The 19589-nt window shown below is 49.4% G+C and overlaps 1 protein-coding gene across 1 annotated transcript; it reads left to right on the forward strand.

Annotated features, from left to right (window-relative positions):
• Window positions 1–986: 986 nt before the first annotated feature.
• Window positions 987–18513, forward strand: LOC106918556 (A disintegrin and metalloproteinase with thrombospondin motifs 2-like). The gene is made up of 25 exons (XM_014988416.2): window positions 987–1160; window positions 2507–2946; window positions 3516–3675; window positions 4668–4765; window positions 5391–5474; window positions 5681–5764; window positions 6010–6163; window positions 6342–6447; window positions 6584–6727; window positions 6797–6929; window positions 7589–7702; window positions 7866–8011; window positions 8082–8171; window positions 8300–8382; window positions 9784–9917; window positions 10200–10323; window positions 11176–11256; window positions 11330–11493; window positions 11580–11739; window positions 11810–11942; window positions 12029–12239; window positions 12420–12549; window positions 12621–12695; window positions 16695–16959; window positions 17666–18513. Exons 1-25 carry the CDS (start codon window positions 1064–1066, stop codon window positions 18303–18305), a joined length of 4050 nt encoding a protein of 1349 aa, XP_014843902.2. The 5' UTR covers window positions 987–1063; the 3' UTR covers window positions 18306–18513.
• The last annotated feature ends 1076 nt before the right edge of the window (window positions 18514–19589 follow it).

The following is a 19589-nucleotide window of genomic DNA, read 5'->3' on the forward strand; positions in this document are numbered from 1 at the left end:
CAATAGATTAAGCTGTTGTAACGGCTGAAAAAAGTGCGGTAGACAGAGGGCACAGTTACGAGAAGTGCGGGAGCCCCGAATGTATCAAACAGAGATAGAAAGATGGCCACTAAGTAAAAATAAAAAATAACAGCATCCAGGGAGAGTTATCCATGCCTCCTAGCCTGGCCAGAGGGGCATGGCTAACTCTGTGGGCGGGAAATGACTTTAAAATCCCCAAGCCACCGGGCCTGGACCGTTCTCATTTCTTTATTTTCTGTCCAGCTGCTGCCTCATTTTGATCAGAACCGAGTGGATCCGAACAGAATCAGAACTTCCTCATAAGAAAACGTTATTTAGATTTTTCCACGTGTGAACAACAGAGCAGCTAATTAGATTCATCATGGAAGGAAACTCCAGTCTGAACTATTGGAGCGTTGCCATGGAGACGGCCCTCCGTCGTCTCAATAGCAACGCTGGGATGCTGCTGGGATGTTGGTATGAAAAGGTTTTCCTGTTGTGAGCTCGGTGGAGCCAGTAGATGACTTTCTCAGGTTGATGTTTCAGGTCGGTAGATCAAAGCAGCTTTGGACCTGGTTCTGATAACATCAAGTTCTGGTTCGGTCCAACGGTAATTACTTAACCACATTTCAACCAAAAACTATATATAAAGTATCAACAAATTAAGCAACATTTTGGTTGATTTCTGGTTTTTAAGGTTTTTGTAGCGAAGAGGTTTTCTATCCATTCATCTTTCCAGAGTTTCTTTAATTATTCTTGGACTTGGATGCTAACATTACTATTAGCTGCTACATGTTAGCATTCAGGTGCTATTTTAGGCTAGTGTAGCTTCTCTGATAGGCTAACTGCTTTTAGCACAATTTGAATACAGCAGAGTTTTCCAGTGTGACTGCAGCTGCTGTCCAGCAGGGGGCGCAGTCACACCGAGCAACTGCAGCAATTCTGGCTGGTCCAGAGTCACAACATCAAATTATTTCACACACACACACATATGCGGCGGCGGCGGAGGGAGGAGATAATAACAGAGTGAAAAAGCCGGAGCTCCGGCGCTCAGTCAGTCTAGATGGGTCCGTCTCCCCTCTGTCCCTCCAGCATGGACCGGCTTGGTTCTGGACTGCTGGTCCTCGTCTTCCTGCTGCACGTCAGCTGCTGCTTCTCAGGTGAGCTCATGTTCCTCTCTTCTTCGGTGGTGGACAGGTCCTCCAGCCATGACCTCTGACCCCTGCATGCTCCCTCCATAGGGCTCAGAGTTTATGTTTCAGGCACTCAGAGAATGTGAAGCAGCTCAGGTTTCATCACATCCTCCTGTGTGTATGAGAGAGAGAGAGAGTGTGTGTGTATGAGAGTGTGTGTGTGTGTAAATCATATCAGCTACTGTGAATACATGCATCCATCCATCTGGGGTTCCAGGGAGAGAAAACCTCTACTGAGCACGCTTAGAGCAGGGACCTGCAGGAGTCAGAGGGATTCTGGTGTTCCTCCAGAACCAAACCAGAATCATTTCTCCAACAGAACCAAGGTCCAACCCTCAGGAAAACACCGGGAAGAGTAGAACGGATCCAAACCAGAACATCAACACAACCTGGAGACAGAAACCAGGAAGAGAAACAACTGGACCCGTCTCTACCCGACTGGACCGAGACAAACGGGGGGAGAGAAATTTAAATTCACAGTAAGCTCAAAAGGAGCCAAATTAAAGATTAAAATTGTCTCGGAGGAAAGAGGAGAACCAACATTTCGTCTCTAGGCAGACGAGTTGGTTCTGGATGGAGTTTAATCAGAACCATCTGGCTTCTCGGAACTGGAACCAGAACCAGGATGTTTTTGCACCTGAAGCAGCCATGAGTTTGCCTGCGCTCGCTCTGCTCTGATTGGTGGAGCTAGGTCAGATGATTTCTGGTGTGGTTCCAAAACAGGACAGAAAGTCCAGGATATATGCCTCAGAGTGAAGCATCTTCCTTCAGCTAATGTCTTGGAGCCGTCAATGGACACCAGTCGGACCAGGTGGTACCAACGGACAGGAAGAACCCAAGAAGCAGAACCAGCAACTTCCAAGCTAAAGTTTTAGAGGAGATCCCCTGACGCCAGAACATCAGAACCAACAGTCTGGTTCTGGACGGCTCTGCTGTTGAGGTTATAGCACAGACGGAGAGAGACCAGTCCGGTCCGACACAAATGAACCCGCTCCAGTCCCCAGTAATGAAGACCAAAGTGTCTGTTGTTTGGATCTGACCATAGTCCTGGTACTGGTTGGTACCGGACGGTACTGGATGGTACCGGTTGGTCCTGGTTGTTGAAGACAGTAACTCCTCCTACTTTAGCTCCAGTAACCTATCACACATGATGAACTCGCTGGCTGCAAGTGATGACTGACTTCTGTGTTTTTAATGAAGGTTCTGCTGAAGATGCAGTTGAGTCCATTTCACATTAACCGAGTCAATAATTGTTCTGAACCGCTGACGTTGATCTGATGATGACCCAATCTTAAATATCTTCTGTCTCCCAGGTTCTCTCCATCAGGTTCTGTCAGAGTTCAGCATCATTCGTCCAATCAGAACCGACTCAGAGGGACGGCTCCTGTCAGAGTCAGTCTCTGCCCACTATTCATACCGAAGCAAGAGACACGCCCCCTCCAATAAGGACACGCCCAACAACTCCCAGGCACAACAGGCCCCGCCCACTTGGAGATCATCGTTCAGCCATTCATGGAGGGGGAGGAGTCCTAAGGAAGAGGCAGAGCTCTTCTACAACGTGACGGTGTTTGGTCGGCACCTCCACCTGCGGCTGCGTCCAAACTCCCGCCTTATCGCTCCTACTGCTACCTTGGAGTGGGAGGAGTCAGGATACCTGCACTCTGAGCCAATCAGAGAGGATGACTGCTTCTACACAGGAACAGTGTCAGACCTAGATGACACGTCTGTGGCAATCAGCAACTGCGACGGACTGGTAGGTGGTTTCCGGAGCCGGACTGGTCCAAACGTTCAGGACCAAATGCCTGAAAGATGAGGCTGAAATATTTTGGGGGAACAGCGGCCATATTGGACTGGAGGTTGAGAAAAGCTGCCAGGGACGAAGACTAGAGCCAAGGATCAGGTGGTGATGGAGGATGAGAAGAGGGTTGGTTTAGCAAAGGAGACTAGTAGAGACGATCTGGAGACTCCTAGACATCTGGTCCTGGTCCTGATTTTGGTTCTGGTTGGTGTTTAGGTTCTGGTAGGAGTCAGTGTTTCAGGTCCTTGAAGATCCGTTTCTCTGTGATCTCTGGATCTAAGGAGGGAGATGTGTTTTGAACACGACTCTCAGCATTCTTCCATACTGACTTTGATCATTTTGGTCTTCATGATGATGATGATGTTTTATCTCTGCATTGATCCCGAGTCAGACTCCAGAACCTTTCTGTGAATGAAGCTGGTTGTAAACTGGGCCAATCCAGTTGGTTCTAGTTTAATGCTGGTTGCTGCCCAGACAGGTAAACTGATCCGGAACCGGGTTACAGCAGGTTCTCGTGTCTCTAGGCAGGGATGATCCGGACCGGAGGAGACGAGTTCTTCATTGAACCGCTGAAAGACGATGAGGAGGAGGGCGAAGGCGAGCGAAGGCACATTGTTTATCACTCTTCGGCCATCATCAGGAAACCATCAGCTGCTAATCAGACCTCAGAGGACTTCCTGCGAGGTGAGTCAAGCACTGGTTCTGTTCTGCCAGGTCTGGTTCAGATAATAGCAACCATCAGGAGGTCAGAGGTGTTTGGGCTTACTAGGGGCCATCAATGTAATTGTTAAACCCAATGAGCCAATCAGGGATCAGAACTGAAACAATGGAAGTATGGATCAATCAGTTTTCAGTCAGAACCAATCACACTGACCCAGCGCCACTTCAAAAAACCGACCTGAGTTCAGATTGTTGCATTCTGCGCTGCGTGTTAGCATGCTAACAAACCGAGCCGAGCTGCAGCTCCTCCACCTCCTTCATTCCAGCTGAAAGAAGGAAAATAACACGGTGGAAAAGGTCCAGGAAACTTGGCTTTGTGCTCAAAGACTGAGACACTCTGCTACACACAGAAACACACTGAGACACACAGAGACACTCAGAGACCCACAAAGACACTCTGAGACACTCAGAGACACACAGAGACCCACTGCAAGCAAAACAATGGAACAGAAAATGCTGTGAAACACATTTCAACACAAAATGTCTCAAAAATGCACAGAACCCAGAGGAAGAGGTTACCTTCCCCTGGGTTTCCTGCCTTAGTGGTCTGTACTGGTCAGTACTGGTGCAGCCTCATAACCGTTCTTCAGACTGTTTATGAGGTAAAGAGAGATTTTCTCTGCCTGGTTTCCATAGCAACCCTTTATGGACATCAGGGTTTGCTGGCTTCAGTGTGTGAGACCAGAGGTCAGCCTTTGGCTCCTTTGCTTCATCTGGTTTTTATTTCCAGTGTATGTTGTAGTTAAAGCCTGTGGTGATGAGCTGAACTCTGGCCGGAGATCCACCGCTGTTCAGTTGGCGGGGTAGGGACTCGTTACAGGACTGATAGATTCTAATGAGGTTTATGGAGGTCTCTGTGGTTCTGGTCCATCCTGGAAACACCATCAGTTGTTTGGATCCATTGAATCAGCTGAGCTGACCTCCTGATCTTCAGACTGGATGAATTGTGCTTGCAGGGCCGCTGCTAGGACTGCTGAACCCAAACCCAACTCTGGGTCCAAACGGGTCAGGTCGTCGGCGCCGTGACACTTTGGCTGAAATGTTTCACATTGAGGTACGTGACCTTTCTGACCTTTGCTCTCTCATAACTCCAGATTTATGTTGGAACAAAGTATTAGCACCTTTGATCAGTTGAGCAAATAAAATCCCAGGAGTCCATCTGCTTCTCAGCCAATCAGAGATTAGGATGAGTCACTTGAGTGCCAGGAGAAAAAAATCACCAGATTATTTAATCTTTCCTGATGTCACACCTGAAGTCCAGCAGCCAGTAAAGACTTAAACTGCGGCTAGTGAAGCCAGACTGGACAATTTCATAGACAATTTCTGCCTGGTTCTGGATCGCCAACAGAACCACGAGGTTCTGAAGGTCTTCACAGTGATGCATAAGAATGGTCTGTCCAGGTTCTTCTGGACATCAGAGCCGAGTTTGGTTCCGTTGATCAGAACAAACCGCCTGAGAAATGGTTGGTCAGACCCAAAACCACTCACTGCTGCTAACCTTCAAAGGTCAAAGGTTATCTTCTCCATCTCACCTTATTTTATTATGACTCAACGTTTCCTTGTGTTTTTCTGTGTTTCTATGTTGATTAATTAAGTGTTTGATGTTTACGGTGTTTTCTGTGTGAGGCGTTTAGTTTCCTGCTCTCTGATTGGTGCTCACCTGCCTCTGCGTCCTCCAGGTGCTGCTGGCCGTGGATTACTCCCTGGTTCTCTTCCACGGCCGAGAACACATCCTGAAGTATCTCCTCACCTTGATGAACATTGTAGGTGGAAGCAGTCATGAGCTTTGTATCCATCCACGTAGGCAATGCAGAGTGGCGCTACATGAATGAACAAGAACTCAGAAGAACTGCTCTGGGTTCTGGTTCCTTCTGTCTGATGTTCTCCTGCTCTGTTCAGATCTGCTGAAGTTTCCTGCTCTTGGTTACATTCAGAAGCTCCTCATGTAGATTCTGCTCATTTCCTGCAGGTCAATGAGATCTACCAGGATCCCTCTCTGGGGGCCAACATCAACGTGGTGGTAGCCCGGATCATCATGCTGACCGGAACCAAGGTACGGGCTGCAACGTCCCCCCGGGAAGTCAATCTGCTACCAGGAAGTCACTCTGCTCAGGCCACAGCTAACAGGAAGTCACTCTGCTGAGACCACATGCTAACAGGAAGTCAATCTGTTCAGGCCACATGCTAACAGGAAGTCAATCTGCTCAGGCCACATGCTAACAGGAAGTTAGCATGAGGCAGAACAGCTCCTGTTTAAAGTAGAAAACCAGTAAAAGCTGGACTTGTTTGGTCCCTCAGTCCCATGAGCTGATTGCGGTGGGGAATCCTCAGAAGAGCCTGGAGAATGTCTGCGGATGGTCGTATCTGCAGCAGGTGGAGCAGACCCAGGAGGCGCAGCACGACCACACCATCTACCTGACCCGCCAGGAGTTCGGTCCCACTGGCATGCAGGGTACCGCTACTTTACTACCTCTGGTACTGCTGCTGTACTACAGCTACGTATAGTACCACAGCTACCTATAGTACTACGAACACTACTATTACTACTACTTCTACTAATACTGCTACTATTACTACTACTAGCAATAATAATAATAATATTCCCCTTCCTGTGCTGCGCGGTGCTGCAGGTTATGCTCCGGTCACCGGGATGTGCCAGCTGCACCGGAGCTGCGTCCTGGTTCTAGAAGACGGATTCTCCTCGGCTTTTGTTGCTGCGCATGAGACGGGCCACGTGTGAGTCACACAAGAATGGTGATACTAAGGATAATTCTACCTGTTTAGTGATAAATAACTAAGATAAGGTGTGTGTGTGTGTGTGTTTGTGTGTGTGTGTGTGTGCGCGTGTGCGTGGGTGTGTGTGTGTGTGCAGGTTGGGCATGGAGCACGATGGGGAGATGAACAACTGCATGGACGATGTCCCTCTAGGCAGCATCATGTCTCCCCGGGTCCAGGCCACCTTCTACCGCTACCACTGGTCCAGCTGTAGCTGGAGGGAGCTGCATCGCTACCTGCAGTGAGTAGCAGCAGCAGTGCCTTCAGCGCCAGGAGGGTTTCCACTCACAGTCACTCCCTCTGCCTGCAGCACCTATGACTGTCTACGTGACGACCCCTTCAGCCACGAGTGGCCCGCCCAGCCGCAGCTACCGGGCTTCCAGTACACCATGGACCAGCAGTGCCGCTTCGACTTCGGCCCGGGATTCAGCACGTGTACCGCTGTAAGTCAGAGTCTAATCGGATCCAAGGTTCTTACTGATCCAGAGTCCAACCAGACCCAGAGTCCAGCCGGACCCAAGGTTCTCACTGAACCTGAGCAGCGACCCGTTACAGCTGCCTCTGAGTCGGTTCCTGGTGAAACCTCTGAGCAGAATGATCCAGTTATTAACCCGAACAGAAAATGAACCTAATATGATCTGGTGGCATCGTCCCTTCAGCCGTTCATTCCCAGACTGGTTCTCTGTCAGACCAGTCTGAGGCGAAGAGCTGGCAGATATCCTGGCTGAAATGTTTCCAGTCCTGATCTGGTTCAGAGGAGAAAACCACCAGAACCAAAGTCATCAGTAGAAACATCCAACTCACTGGACTCGGAGCTGCTGGACCCGATCCTCCAGGAATGCTTCCTGTTATCAGTTCAGTTCTGCACCTGGACCCGGCCAGCACATGGACCCTGCCAACATCTGGACCCGGCCAGCAGCTGTACTGGAAACATCAGAAAGCTCATTAAAGTCCTGCTGGTGTTTTCCTGTCAGTTCTAGGTTTTTCCTTCATGGAGTTCAGGGTTGTTTTCATTTCACATCTGGAGAGATTTCTGATTAATTTCTGATCAACAAGATAATCTTAAGCCACAGATTCTGATCTGAGTGATCTGTGTCTTCAGTACACGACCCCTGACCCCTGCAAGCAGCTGTGGTGCAGTGACTACAACAACCCGTTTTTCTGTAAGACCAAGAAAGGTCCGCCGCTGGATGGGACCAAGTGCGGACCAGGCAAGGTGAGTTCACAAATTCATCATCAGTGTTTAACGGCCAAGTTCTGCTAGCAGCAGAGGAACCATCCGGTACCTCCCCAGTACCAAATGGTACCACTGGAGAACATGTTTCCAGTCTTTATCCACACAACCAGATGAGTCACCAAGGCAGCCGTCTGTGTTGCAGCACTGCTTCAAAGGCTTCTGCATCAAGTTGACCCCAAACCTCCTGAAGCAACATGGAAACTGGGGGCGCTGGAGTCCGTTCGGCAGCTGCTCCCGGACCTGCGGGGGCGGGGTCCGGTTCCGGACCAGACAGTGTGATAACCCCCCGTGAGTGACCAGCAGTGATGCCAATCACCGGCTGCACCAATCAGACACACTTACCTGTCACTGTTCTCAGTCCAGCCAACGGAGGGCGCACCTGCTACGGGAACAGCTATGAGTTCCAGCTGTGCAGCCAGGAGGACTGCCCCCCCCTCACCGACTTCAGGTCAGGACCTGGTTCTGTCCTCTGGCTGACCAGGTCAGAACCTGGTTCTCTCCTCCGGCTGACCGGATCAGAACCTGGTTCTGTCCGCAGGTTGAACGGATCAGAACATCTGAAGTGTTGTGTTTCAGGGAGGATCAGTGTAAAGCCTGGAATCCATTCCTGGAGCATGAAGGAATGAAGCATCATTGGCGTCCATATGAGCATCCTGACCGTAAATACACCCACTCAGACACACAAGTCAGCATGATGCTAGTAGCAGACACGTCTAGGCTAACATAATGCTAGAAACAGACACACCGTTATGCTAGGTTGATACTAGTAGCAGACACTGCCATGGCAACATGATGCCAGTAAAAGACATATTGCTATGCTACCAAGATGTCATAAAAGAAAAAAGCTATGCTAATGTCATGTCAGTAACAGACACCCCGCTATGCTAACATGATGCCAGTAAACCGGAACTAAGCTGTTCATGGCTGCTGCTGATATAAACAGATGTGTTTTAAAACCTTTGGGTTCATATTTCAATGGAATCTCTTCTCTTTGTGGGGAAGTTGTGTAATGCTGTGTGACGGACCAGATCTGGGTTCAACTTCAGTCTAATGTCCCTGGAATGCACTTTGTAATTCACGGTCCTCACAAATACCAAAGACAGACCTGTGTGTACGAGTGTGTTTGTACTTGTTTAGGCTAACTCTTCAGGACTTGTTCTGGCATTTTCACGTGTCTTCTGAGGACCAATGACTGAGTACAAGGACTGGATTAAAATGTTAATGAAGTTAATTTTAGGGTCTGTAATTAACTGCTCACATTTAAATCTAAAATTATACATCAATTAAATAAGTAACATTTCCAATTCAAGTGTTAAACCACTGCTAAATTATTGAATAAATAGACATATGAGCTCAACAAAGATATTTATAGTTTTTTATTCTTTCTTTCTTTATTGCAAACAATTTAAAAAAAATGACCTCCATTGCTGTTTATACCAGAAATGTGCAAATATAAAGGTTCTGACTCAGGACTTCTCTATAGAAAAAAAAAAACACAAAAAACAGTTAATTCCGTTAAAAATACATGTGCATGTGTATGTACATTATTGGGTATAACACAAATAGAAGAACACTTTCACCACTTTCACCCACAAATAGAGGTCAGTGGGGAAAGTGAGGACATTTTTGTGGTCCTCACTTTTTTGCAGCTCTACTAGTTTACATAGCTTTAAAGGTAAGCAGTGGATTAAGTTCTGGTTAAGGTTAGTTAGGACTAAACTAGTACTGGTTTAGTGTCCAGGTTAGGCACAAATGCAGTTAGTAAAATGAGTGGAAGTCAATGCAAAGTCCTCAGTTTGCATAGAAGTACATGGATGTGTGTGTGTGTGTGTGTGTGTGTGTGTGTGTGTGTGTGTGTGCGTGTGCGTGCGTGAGTGTGTGTGTGCTCTCACATGTTAAAGTCATCAGACAGGAATCCGTTGTTGGAAGGAAACTCTGAGCCTCTCCTCCCTTTAACTCTTCATCATCTGAGAATAATTTAGTGTCTGCAGGATTTTTATGATCATCTTCAGATATTCCACCTTAAATCTCTCTAAGCCTGTGTTTGTGCGTGTGTGCAGAGGACGAGCGATGCCGTCTGTACTGTCAATCCAAGGAGACGGGCGCAGTGGTGTCCATGAACAGAATGGTGCATGATGGGACGCTGTGTTCCTACGACGACGCCTACAGCGTCTGCGTCCGAGGAGAGTGTGAGGTCTTTATTGTGTTTCAGTTTCCAGGCCTGACTCACATCCTGAGCTGTTTTTCTCCTGACTCTTGCTTCTAATTTACTGAGGAATAAAGAGGGAAATAAAAACTCTTGACCCAAAATGATCCTGAATAATTAAGATTTTCTTTTCTTTCAGGCAGTTGTTGTTTTCCCTGTGATTGACCAATTTGATCATTTTATTGTAGAATTAATTCCTATTTTCTGAGGTCTCGTCACTCAGCAGCGTTGCGTTGCTCAGCATTGTTGCATGTGCCCCCCCACCCACAGCATGTGGGATGCGACGGCCAGATCGCCTCGGACCGGCGGGAGGATCAGTGTGGAGTCTGTGGCGGAGACGACTCCACCTGTAAGATCGTTAAGGGGAACTTCACCCGCAGCACCAGGAAGCTAGGTGACTCACTGATCAGGCACAACATTATGACCATCCACAGCTTCTCCATCAGAGAAACCCTGGGGACTGGGTCAGAGGTCAGAGTCTTAAGTCTGATGAGTCTGATGTTCTGTTTGTCCAAGCTGTTCCATCCAATTGTCATGAGAATTATAAACTAATGTTAGAAAAGTCACAAAAAACAACAACAAAGAAATAAACATCTGTTGGTTTGGAGTAAATCAACCAGGCTGACATGGCTCAGGTGTTGCTGCTATGCATGGCAGTAATAACAGGAAGTGGAGGTCACTTACTGGACCAGGGTCCTTGGTGCCTCTGATGCTCAGACCCACCAGTGACTGGGAGAGATTGCTATATCTGAACTTACTCAGCTAATGTGTGTCACAAGTCTGTATAGTGCTGTTAGCCACAGATAACCACAGCTAATAGCAGCTAGCAGGAGCTAGAAGCAGCTAACCGATGATATCTCCTGCCTCAGCTATGCTGATGATATTCAACAGTTTCTCATCACCACTTCCTCACATGAAACTGAAAAGTTTCTTTCTTACTCTGGACAGTTAAAAACATTTTTTTTTAATCGGCTTTTGGTTTTTCTGTCTAGTTTTACCTCAACTGTTTAGGACTTTGGGATTTCTAAATCCTGAAGGAATTTGGAATGTAGAAATAAAGTTTTAAATTCTTCAAACTTCCGGTTGTGGACCAACCAGTCCGAGGCTTCAGGTTCCTCGTATGATCAGGTTCTGATTGCTTGGACTCCAGAACCAAAGCAAACTTTCAGAGGTCTGATGGAGTCTGTGGTCGTAATGCTATAACAGGTTCATCAATGTCTGAATGATGATTGGCCCCATGCTGCAGGTTACCTGAAGATGCTGGAAATTCCCAAAGGAGCCAGGCATCTAGTGATCCAGGAGTTTAAGGGGAGCCCTCACACCCTGGGTAGGTGGACCAAAGACGTTTTGGTTCAGCCGATGACTCAGGAACAAAGTTGACCTAGAGTTTTACGTTGCAGCCATGAAGAACCAGGAGACGGATCATTTCTTCCTCAACGATGAACATGAGATTCCTGAGAGCCGGGTGGTGATAGAGAAGGGAGTGGTGTGGCAGTACAACAAGACCGGTGAGCAGGAGGTGCTGCACAGCGACGGGCCGCTGAAGTACGGCGTCATACTCATGGTCAGTTCAAAGAAGGACCGGCGCAATACTGCCAATAGTTCTGAAAGGCCTAGAAGAGCCAACCTCCTCCTTCCTCTGCTCCTCAGGTGCGGTCTCACCTGGACTCCAAGGTGACGGTGTCTTACAGCTACATCATTCAGGACCACATCCGGTCCTCTCTGGAATCTAACCTGGTGCAGGAGGAAGCTGTGGTCTATGAGTGGGCCCTGAAGAAGTGGTCCCACTGTTCCCAGCCCTGTGGTGGAGGTATGTCCTGGCCAGCAGGTGTCCAGTCCGTAATGACCCTCCTGGGACTAAAGGTCAGCGTCTTTTGCAGGGACGCAGTACACCCGGTTTGGCTGCAGGAGGAAGGCTGACGGGAAAATGGTGGAGAGGGTCTACTGCTCCGATGTCAACAAGCCCAGACCCATCAGCCGCAAGTGCAATGCCGAGAGCTGCAGATCTCCACAGTAACTCATGCAAATGACCACAGTAAACCAACATGAGCAATCCGTCTGGTCAGCAACAGCAGGCTAACATTTGGCTCTTCCACCAGGTGGGTGACTGGGGACTGGGAGGCCTGCAGCGCCTCCTGTGGGCAGACAGGGTGGCAGCGCCGCTGGGTGAGCTGCCAGCAGGAGTCCAGCAGTGGGAAGCAGCGCCGCTCAGTGAACAGCAAGCTCTGTGGTGACGACCGGCCAGAGGCCAAGCGTACCTGCAACCGGTTCCTCTGCCCCGCTGGTTGGAGGACCGGGCCCTGGACCGCGGTGAGGACATGGGTACAGGTCCTTGTCTGACCCAGTTCTCCTCGAACTTCTACAGCTTTCTTTCTGTTCTCAAGACCAAATTCCTTCAGACTTCCAGTTTCTTCCTTTGTTCTGCTTTTAATTTGAATGATGTTAAGGACTTTGACATGCTTCCCCTCACTTTCACAAATGTGTTCACAGTGTTCGGTCTCCTGTGGAAACGGGACTCAGGACCGTCAGGTTGCTTGTTTGAATCCTGAAGGCTCAACTGGAAACTGCAGTGATCTTCAGCCAATAGCAGCGCGCCCTTGTCAAGCCCCACCCTGCAACGGTAGGCCTTGACCAATCAGCAGGTCTCTCTGCTGCAGCCAATCAACTGTTGACGGTGCGTTTCCTTCCCAGGAGATTCGAAGCACGCCATCATCCTCTGGTTGTCCAGGTCCAATCCCAGCTTCCCGGCTCCACAGACATCTCCCAGTAAGAACCCACTGATCCTGTCATATAGTGGTTGTTGGTGGTGGTGAGGAGAGACGCTGAGACCCAGGTTATGGTGAAGATGAAGAATTTAATGATGATGCTCACAGTCCAAAACAGGCAGCACGGCAGAAAAACAGGCACACAGCCAAATACCGGTAGCAACTGAAACACCGGACTGTAAACGAGAGCTCACGCTATCCAGGACTTTACAGTTCAACTGGAGCGGAAAACAAGACGTGACTTAGACAAACTTAGGCACAGCTTAACGACACATACGACGAGGATCCGACCAGGAACAGACAACAGGTGGGTTTAAATACACACGGGGTAATTAAGGGAATGAGACACACCTGGGGAGCAATCAACGGGGAGGACAGGACAGAGACTCACAGGGAAACAGGACTGAACACAGAAAACTCAAAAATAAACACACAAAAACACGGATCCTGACAGTACCCCTCCCTCAAGGGCGGATACCAGACGCCCAACAAAAAACAGAAAAGTCCAAAAACACAACAACCCAACAGGGTGGGCGGAGGGGCGACGGAAGGAGGGCAAGAGTCCAACAAAAAACAACCCAACGGGGTGGGCGGAGGGGCGACGGAAGGAGGGCAAGAGTCCAGAAACAAAAAACTACCCATCAGAGTGGGCGGAGAACCAGGAGGCTAATCCGGCGGTCTCTTCCGCCGGCGCAGGAAGCGAGGAGACGGGTCCGGCGGTCTCTTCCGCCGGCGCAGGAAGCGAGGAGGCGGGTCCGGCGGGCGGCGTCTCCGGCGCAGAAAGCGGAGTCCCGGAGGCGGGTCCGGCGGGCGGCGTCTCCGGCGCAGAAAGCGGAGTCCCGGAGGCGGGTCCGGCGGGCGGCGTCTCCGGCGCAGAAAGCGGAGACGTGGAGGCGGGTCCGGCGGGCGGCGTCTCCGGCGCAGAAAGCCGAGACGTGGAGGCGGGTCCGGCGGGCGGCGTCTCCGGCGCAGAAAGCCGAGACGTGGAGGCGGGTCCGGCGGGCGGCGTCTCCGGCGCAGAAAGCCGAGACGTGGAGGCGGGTCCGGCGGGCGGCGTCTCCGGCGCAGAAAGCCGAGACGTGGAGGCGGGTCCGGCGGGCGGCGTCTCCGGCGCAGAAAGCCGAGACGTGGAGGCGGGTCCGGCGGGCGGCGTCTCCGGCGCAGAAAGCCGAGACGTGGAGGCGGGTCCGCCGGGCCGGCAGGAAGGCCGGCTGGAAACTCGGGCGGAGCAGACTCTGGAAACTCGGGCGGAGCAGACTCTGGAAGCTCGGGGGGAGCAGACTCTGGAAGCTCGGGGGGAGCAGACTCTGGAAGCTCGGGGGGAGCAGACTCTGGAAGCTCGGGGGGAGCAGACTCTGGAAGCTCGGGGGGAGCAGACTCTGGAAGCTCGGGGGGAGCAGACTCTGGAAGCTCGGGGGGAGCAGACTCGGGAAGCTCGGGCGGCTGCGCTCCGGCAGCAGACTCGGGGAGCTCGGGAACAGGCTGCGCGCCGGCAGCAGACTCGGGGAGCTCGGGAACAGGCTGCGCGCCGGCAGCAGACTCGGGGAGCTCGGGAACAGGCTGCGCGCCGGCAGCAGACTCGGGGAGCTCGGGAACAGGCTGCGCGCCGGCAGCAGACTCGGGGAGCTCGGGAACAGGCTGCGCGCCGGCAGCAGACTCGGGGAGCTCGGGAACAGGCTGCGCGCCGGCAGCAGACTCGGGGAGCTCGGGAACAGGCTGCGCGCCGGCAGCAGACTCGGGGAGCTCGGGAACAGGCTGCGCGCCGGCAGCAGACTCGGGGAGCTCGGGAACAGGCTGCGCGCCGGCAGCAGACTCGGGGAGCTCGGGAACAGGCTGCGCGCCGGCAGCGGACTCGGGGAGCTCGGGAACAGGCTGCGCGCCGGCAGCGGACTCGGGGAGCTCGGGAACAGGCTGCGCGCCGGCAGCGGACTCTGGGGGTGGTGCTGGTACAGGAGGTGCCGGAGATGGGGTGGTGGAGTAGAAGACCGGCTTAGGAGGCAGAGGATCGCCAGCCATGATCGCCAACGCTGTTTGTTGTTCCCGCTCTGCCTCCTGCTTTAACTCCACCAAACCCAGCGAACGTAGGTGCGGAGACCAGCCCTCCAGCACCCAAAGGAGTCTTACGGCTACCCCGAGGCGTCGGAAGAGGAAAGAGGAGTTTGCTGTAACCTCTTTAAAGTCCTCTATCGTTTCCTGTAACTCTCTCCACCGAGTAGGGTCCATGATGATGTAAACAGCGATCCTCACTGGTCTGGTCGGGTCCTTCTGTCATATAGTGGTTGTTGGTGGTGGTGAGGAGAGACGCTGAGACCCAGGTTATGGTGAAGATGAAGAATTTAATGATGATGCTCACAGTCCAAAACAGGCAGCACGGCAGAAAAACAGGCACACAGCCAAATACCGGTAGCAACTGAAACACCGGACTGTAAACGAGAGCTCACGCTATCCAGGACTTTACAGTTCAACTGGAGCGGAAAACAAGACGTGACTTAGACAAACTTAGGCACAGCTTAACGACACATACGACGAGGATCCGACCAGGAACAGACAACAGGTGGGTTTAAATACACACGGGGTAATTAAGGGAATGAGACACACCTGGGGAGCAATCAACGGGGAGGACAGGACAGAGACTCACAGGGAAACAGGACTGAACACAGAAAACTCAAAAATAAACACACAAAAACACGGATCCTGACAGATCCGTCTCCATGTTCTGACCCGGTAGACCAACGTCTCCTCGTTTGTCCTCTTTATGCTAACAACTAAACCAGTCAGAACCATCAGCCACGTCCAACTGGACCTTTGGAGCGTTGCCTTTGTAGTGGAAGGGTCAACTCTCTGACCAGAACCGATTATTGTTGGTGTCTGTCCCACCGGGTCAGGCTGGCACTAGCATTGCCCAATCTTTGAGGGTTCTGTAGAACTTCTTGGACCGCTTATATCAGTGTTTTTCAACCTTTTTTGAGCCAAGGTACATTGTTTTAATTGAAAAAAATCACGAGGAACACCACCAACCAAAAATTTAAACAAAGATACCCTATAGCCGCATATATAGTCATTCTTATCAAAGTGTCTTGAATAGGAATCAAATAAACACAAAAATGTATTTTTTATCATTTTACATTCCTTATTTCAAATTGCACGTAACATGTCCACTTTAAAATACACCTGAACAGTGCCACAACACTGTCGTGTGTGATGCATGAATGTAACAACATTCATGCATCGCTAATTCTCTTGTTTTAATGTAAAATGCTCTGTACCTATTGCCATCTAGTGATAATAAAATTACATGATTCCAAGATGGCATTATTTGCAGATAATTAATACGTTTTCAAAAAATCTTTTAAGACCAATTACTGTATTTTCCGAACTATGAGCGCGCCATACTATAAACTGAACCTTCAAATTTTTTTAACCCCCAGGGAAACTTGCATATATCAGCCGCACCGGGCAACAGGCCACTGGTATCTCTGCCGCTCTCGGTTTTCCATAAGGACCCAGCAGAGGACTGCGTCCTAATAACTGCTGGATATATTAAGGACGCAATCCTTCGTCTTTAAATCTGGTTTTGTTTACATCGAGTTTACGTGCAGCGGCGTTATTTCCCTCCGGTACTGCCAAATCGATACTCCTCAACTTAGAAGCTGCATCATATGAGTTTGAAAACATTTCTCCGTCGTACCTGCTGCTAGCATGTGCTTGTTCTAAATGAAAATTAGCGCGTTCTTCTTTCATTTCCAATTTTGACTTCCAATGATTCACTTCCTGCTAAAGAGCCCCCTGGTGGTTGAAGAAAAATCCACAGAAAAGCCGCATGTTTGAAATGTAGGAAAGAAGTAGCAGCTTATAGTCCGGAAAATACGGTAGGTGAAATTGGATAATTTCCACGGCACACCTGACTATCACTCATGGTACACTAGTGTGCCGCGGCACAGTGGTTGAAAAACACTGGCTTAGATCTCCCAGAACTTTCCTGATCCCTCTGTGCCTGCAGGGCAGCGTTGCCGTGGCGACCGCTCCGTCTTCTGCCGGATGGAGGCGCTTAGTCGATACTGTTCGATCCCTGGATACAGGCAGATGTGCTGCAAGTTCTGCAGTGAGAGGAACACTAGCAACTCTGATGGGTTCAGTAACTTCACCAACTCCAGCAACTTCACCAACTCCAGCAACTTCATCAACTCCAGCAACTTCATCAACTCCAGCAACTTCACCAACTCCAGCAGCCAGAATCCCACTGACTCCCCAGTGAACAACAGCAGGTCAGTAAAGTAGTCAAAAGAGTTTTAAGACATAAAATATACACTAATGTAAAACCCACTGAGACCGGGTCAGACCAGGCCTAACCAGATCAAACTGGTTCAAAATTAGTCAAAGCGAGCCAGAATGTTCTGATTGTTATGAATCACGTGTCTGCTTTATAATTGCATGAAATATCTGCATAGAGCTGAATCAACATTTTAGCTGCAAACTTTTATTTATTTTGTTTTCTTCACATTTTTCTTCTTCAGACGTTCAAAGGATTTATTGGACCAAACGCAGAAGACCGTACCAAACAATCCATACCAAAGAGCAACTACTACAACTGTTTGGTATTAGCCCTTTGGCTAATTGCAAACAGATAATAGCAAAAGGCTAATACCAAATAGCTAATACCAAACGGCTCACAGCAAGTGGTCTATACCAAATGGATAATAGCAAATGGATAATAGTAAACGGTCTATACCAAACAGCTAATACCAAACAGCTTATAGCCAGCGGTCTATATCAAACAGCTAATACCAAACGGCTAATACCAAACGGCTATACCAAATGGCTAATAGCAAATGGCTATATCAAAATGGCTAATAGCAAACAGCTAATACCAAGCTACTGCTAACAAACGTCTTGTACCAACATGGAGTAGAGAAGCCAATGTTTCAGAGCTCATTCCTATTTTGATGTGAAATTTGTGCCTCTGTCTTTTAGTTCCTGGGAGTTAACTGAAATGATGTCGGTGACCTCGTCTACCTCATCAGTTGGTGATGTCATCAGTGATGTCACCAGCACACCAACCCCTACAAGCAGGAGCAGCACCGACTTTCTCTATGTGGACTACGACTACGAGTTTCAAACGTACGTTGACACGCCTGTTGCTCCAGCCACCACAGCTACCGCAATTACTGCGGTTACCATGGTTACCACGGTTGCCTCCACAGCTGGGACTACAACAGCGCGGCCAATAGAAACCACTCAAGTCCATCTGCTGAGCAGGAAAACTGCCCCGGTCTCCGTGGTTACGGTTGGTCAGAACCAGACAGCGCCACCAAACAGAACCTCCGAACACACTGCCCCAGCAACAGGGGCGCCGGTGCCGGCCTCCAGGGAGAAGAACTCGGTGGATGAGGTCCAGTACCGAGTGGTTGGAGCAGATGATACCACCAGAGACCAGCAGAACCTCTTCGTTTCCCGCGTGCTGCCTTTCCACGAACGTACTCAGAACCAGCGCATCCAGCAGCTTCTGAAGGAGAGACAGCTGCAGAACCTTCTGAGGCTGGAAGACCGGACCAGGGCGAGGCGGAACCTCCTGGTCCGGCAGAACCGGACCATGGCGAAGCGGAGGGACTGACCCGGTTCTATTGGGCTTAATATCAGTCAATGAGAAACAGAAACTGACAGAAACTCCTCCATCTTTGTTTCTCTGAGCTTAAAGCAAAGTTACTCTATCAGGCATGAACAACCAGAACCGGGGCACAGAACGCTCTGGTTCTGTTGGGTTCTATACTCATGCTGTCTGTACCAACTAATCCTGTCTTAATAAAGCAAAGTCTCTTCCAGCTACTGATGTCATCATGACTCATCAACATCTGGATCGCATCAGTCCGTCTGAGTGTCCCGGAGTCCACCAAGGTTTATGGGCCAACCGGAACCCTTTACGGGCCGCTGAGCCCACCAAAACCGGCCAGAACCAACCAGAACCGGCAGTTCTGTATCAGAACATGGTGTGGACGGCGGTTGGAGTCCTGTCTCAGTCTGGCAGCCATCTTGTTTCTAGAGAAGAGTTTTTCTCCTTCAATCCTTCCTAGCACCCAGACTGGTTCATGGTTATGACTTTTAACCTGCGGGATGTTTGGTCATCTCTCTTAGCTTCATGCTCTGACCAGAGGCTTAAATCCCAAAGGGGCGGGTCCAGACCCCCCCAATCTTGGAAAAGTCTAGAATTGTCCCCCCCAAAGAAATCATAAAAAAAAAAAAAATGTATTTAAACAATATCCATATAAAAAGGCAATAGAAACAAAGAACAAAGTAAATCTACAATTCAGCTAAGAAAAAAATAAGAATTAATTTTTAGGTCCTCCCCCGTCCCCCACCATTATTAGAACAATGGGTCAGTCCAAAGTGAAGGAAGAGCAACAGCTGCGCTGCTGAACGAAGTGAGGAGCTAGCTGTTAGCTGTGGCTCTTCAGCACTATCAAAAAATACCCTTGGGTAAATAAATACTGAAAGCAAAAACAGTTTATTTACTTTCACTGCTCAATAGGAAGAAACACATTGGAGCAATAAAACAATCAGCCCACAGTTCGTTATTTCATTACTTTGAATGATGACAAAACTGCCACCTTAAGCCTTGGAAATCAAAGCTAGCTAAACTGATGCATTGCTTTCATAGACTTAGCTCCTTTTTCTGTTGAAGGTAGCCAATATTTCAATTATATTTAGCTCTTAACTCTTACTTTAATAAGAAGAATTTGAAATGGGAGGGAGGAACTGAGCGTTAGCACTAGAGCAGGGGAACTATTGCAGCTGACAGTAAAAAAAATAAAATAAAGTATGCCTTCAACGTAGAGCCTTTAAAACCACAAAATAAAATCTGAATATTTTTCTAGAAAACTTTGGTGCTGACCTTTAAGTT

Source organism: Poecilia mexicana, unplaced genomic scaffold, assembly GCF_051168715.1.
Source record: "Poecilia mexicana isolate PSO_F unplaced genomic scaffold, ASM5116871v1 scaffold_14, whole genome shotgun sequence".
NCBI classification, from domain to species: domain Eukaryota; kingdom Metazoa; phylum Chordata; class Actinopteri; order Cyprinodontiformes; family Poeciliidae; genus Poecilia; species Poecilia mexicana.

What these genes read in the sequence shown, in the direction of transcription:
- LOC106918556 (XM_014988416.2), top strand. Translation starts at nt 1,064, where the DNA reads ATGGGTCCGTCTCCCCTCTGTCCCTCCAGCATGGACCGGCTTGGTTCT. An exon ending in GAGCTGCATCGCTACCTGCA is followed by an intron (nt 6,728 to 6,796) that starts GTGAGTAGCAGC and finishes CTCTGCCTGCAG; the next exon opens with CACCTATGACTGTCTACGTG. An exon ending in GAGAGCTGCAGATCTCCACA is followed by an intron (nt 11,943 to 12,028) that starts GTAACTCATGCA and finishes CTCTTCCACCAG; the next exon opens with GTGGGTGACTGGGGACTGGG.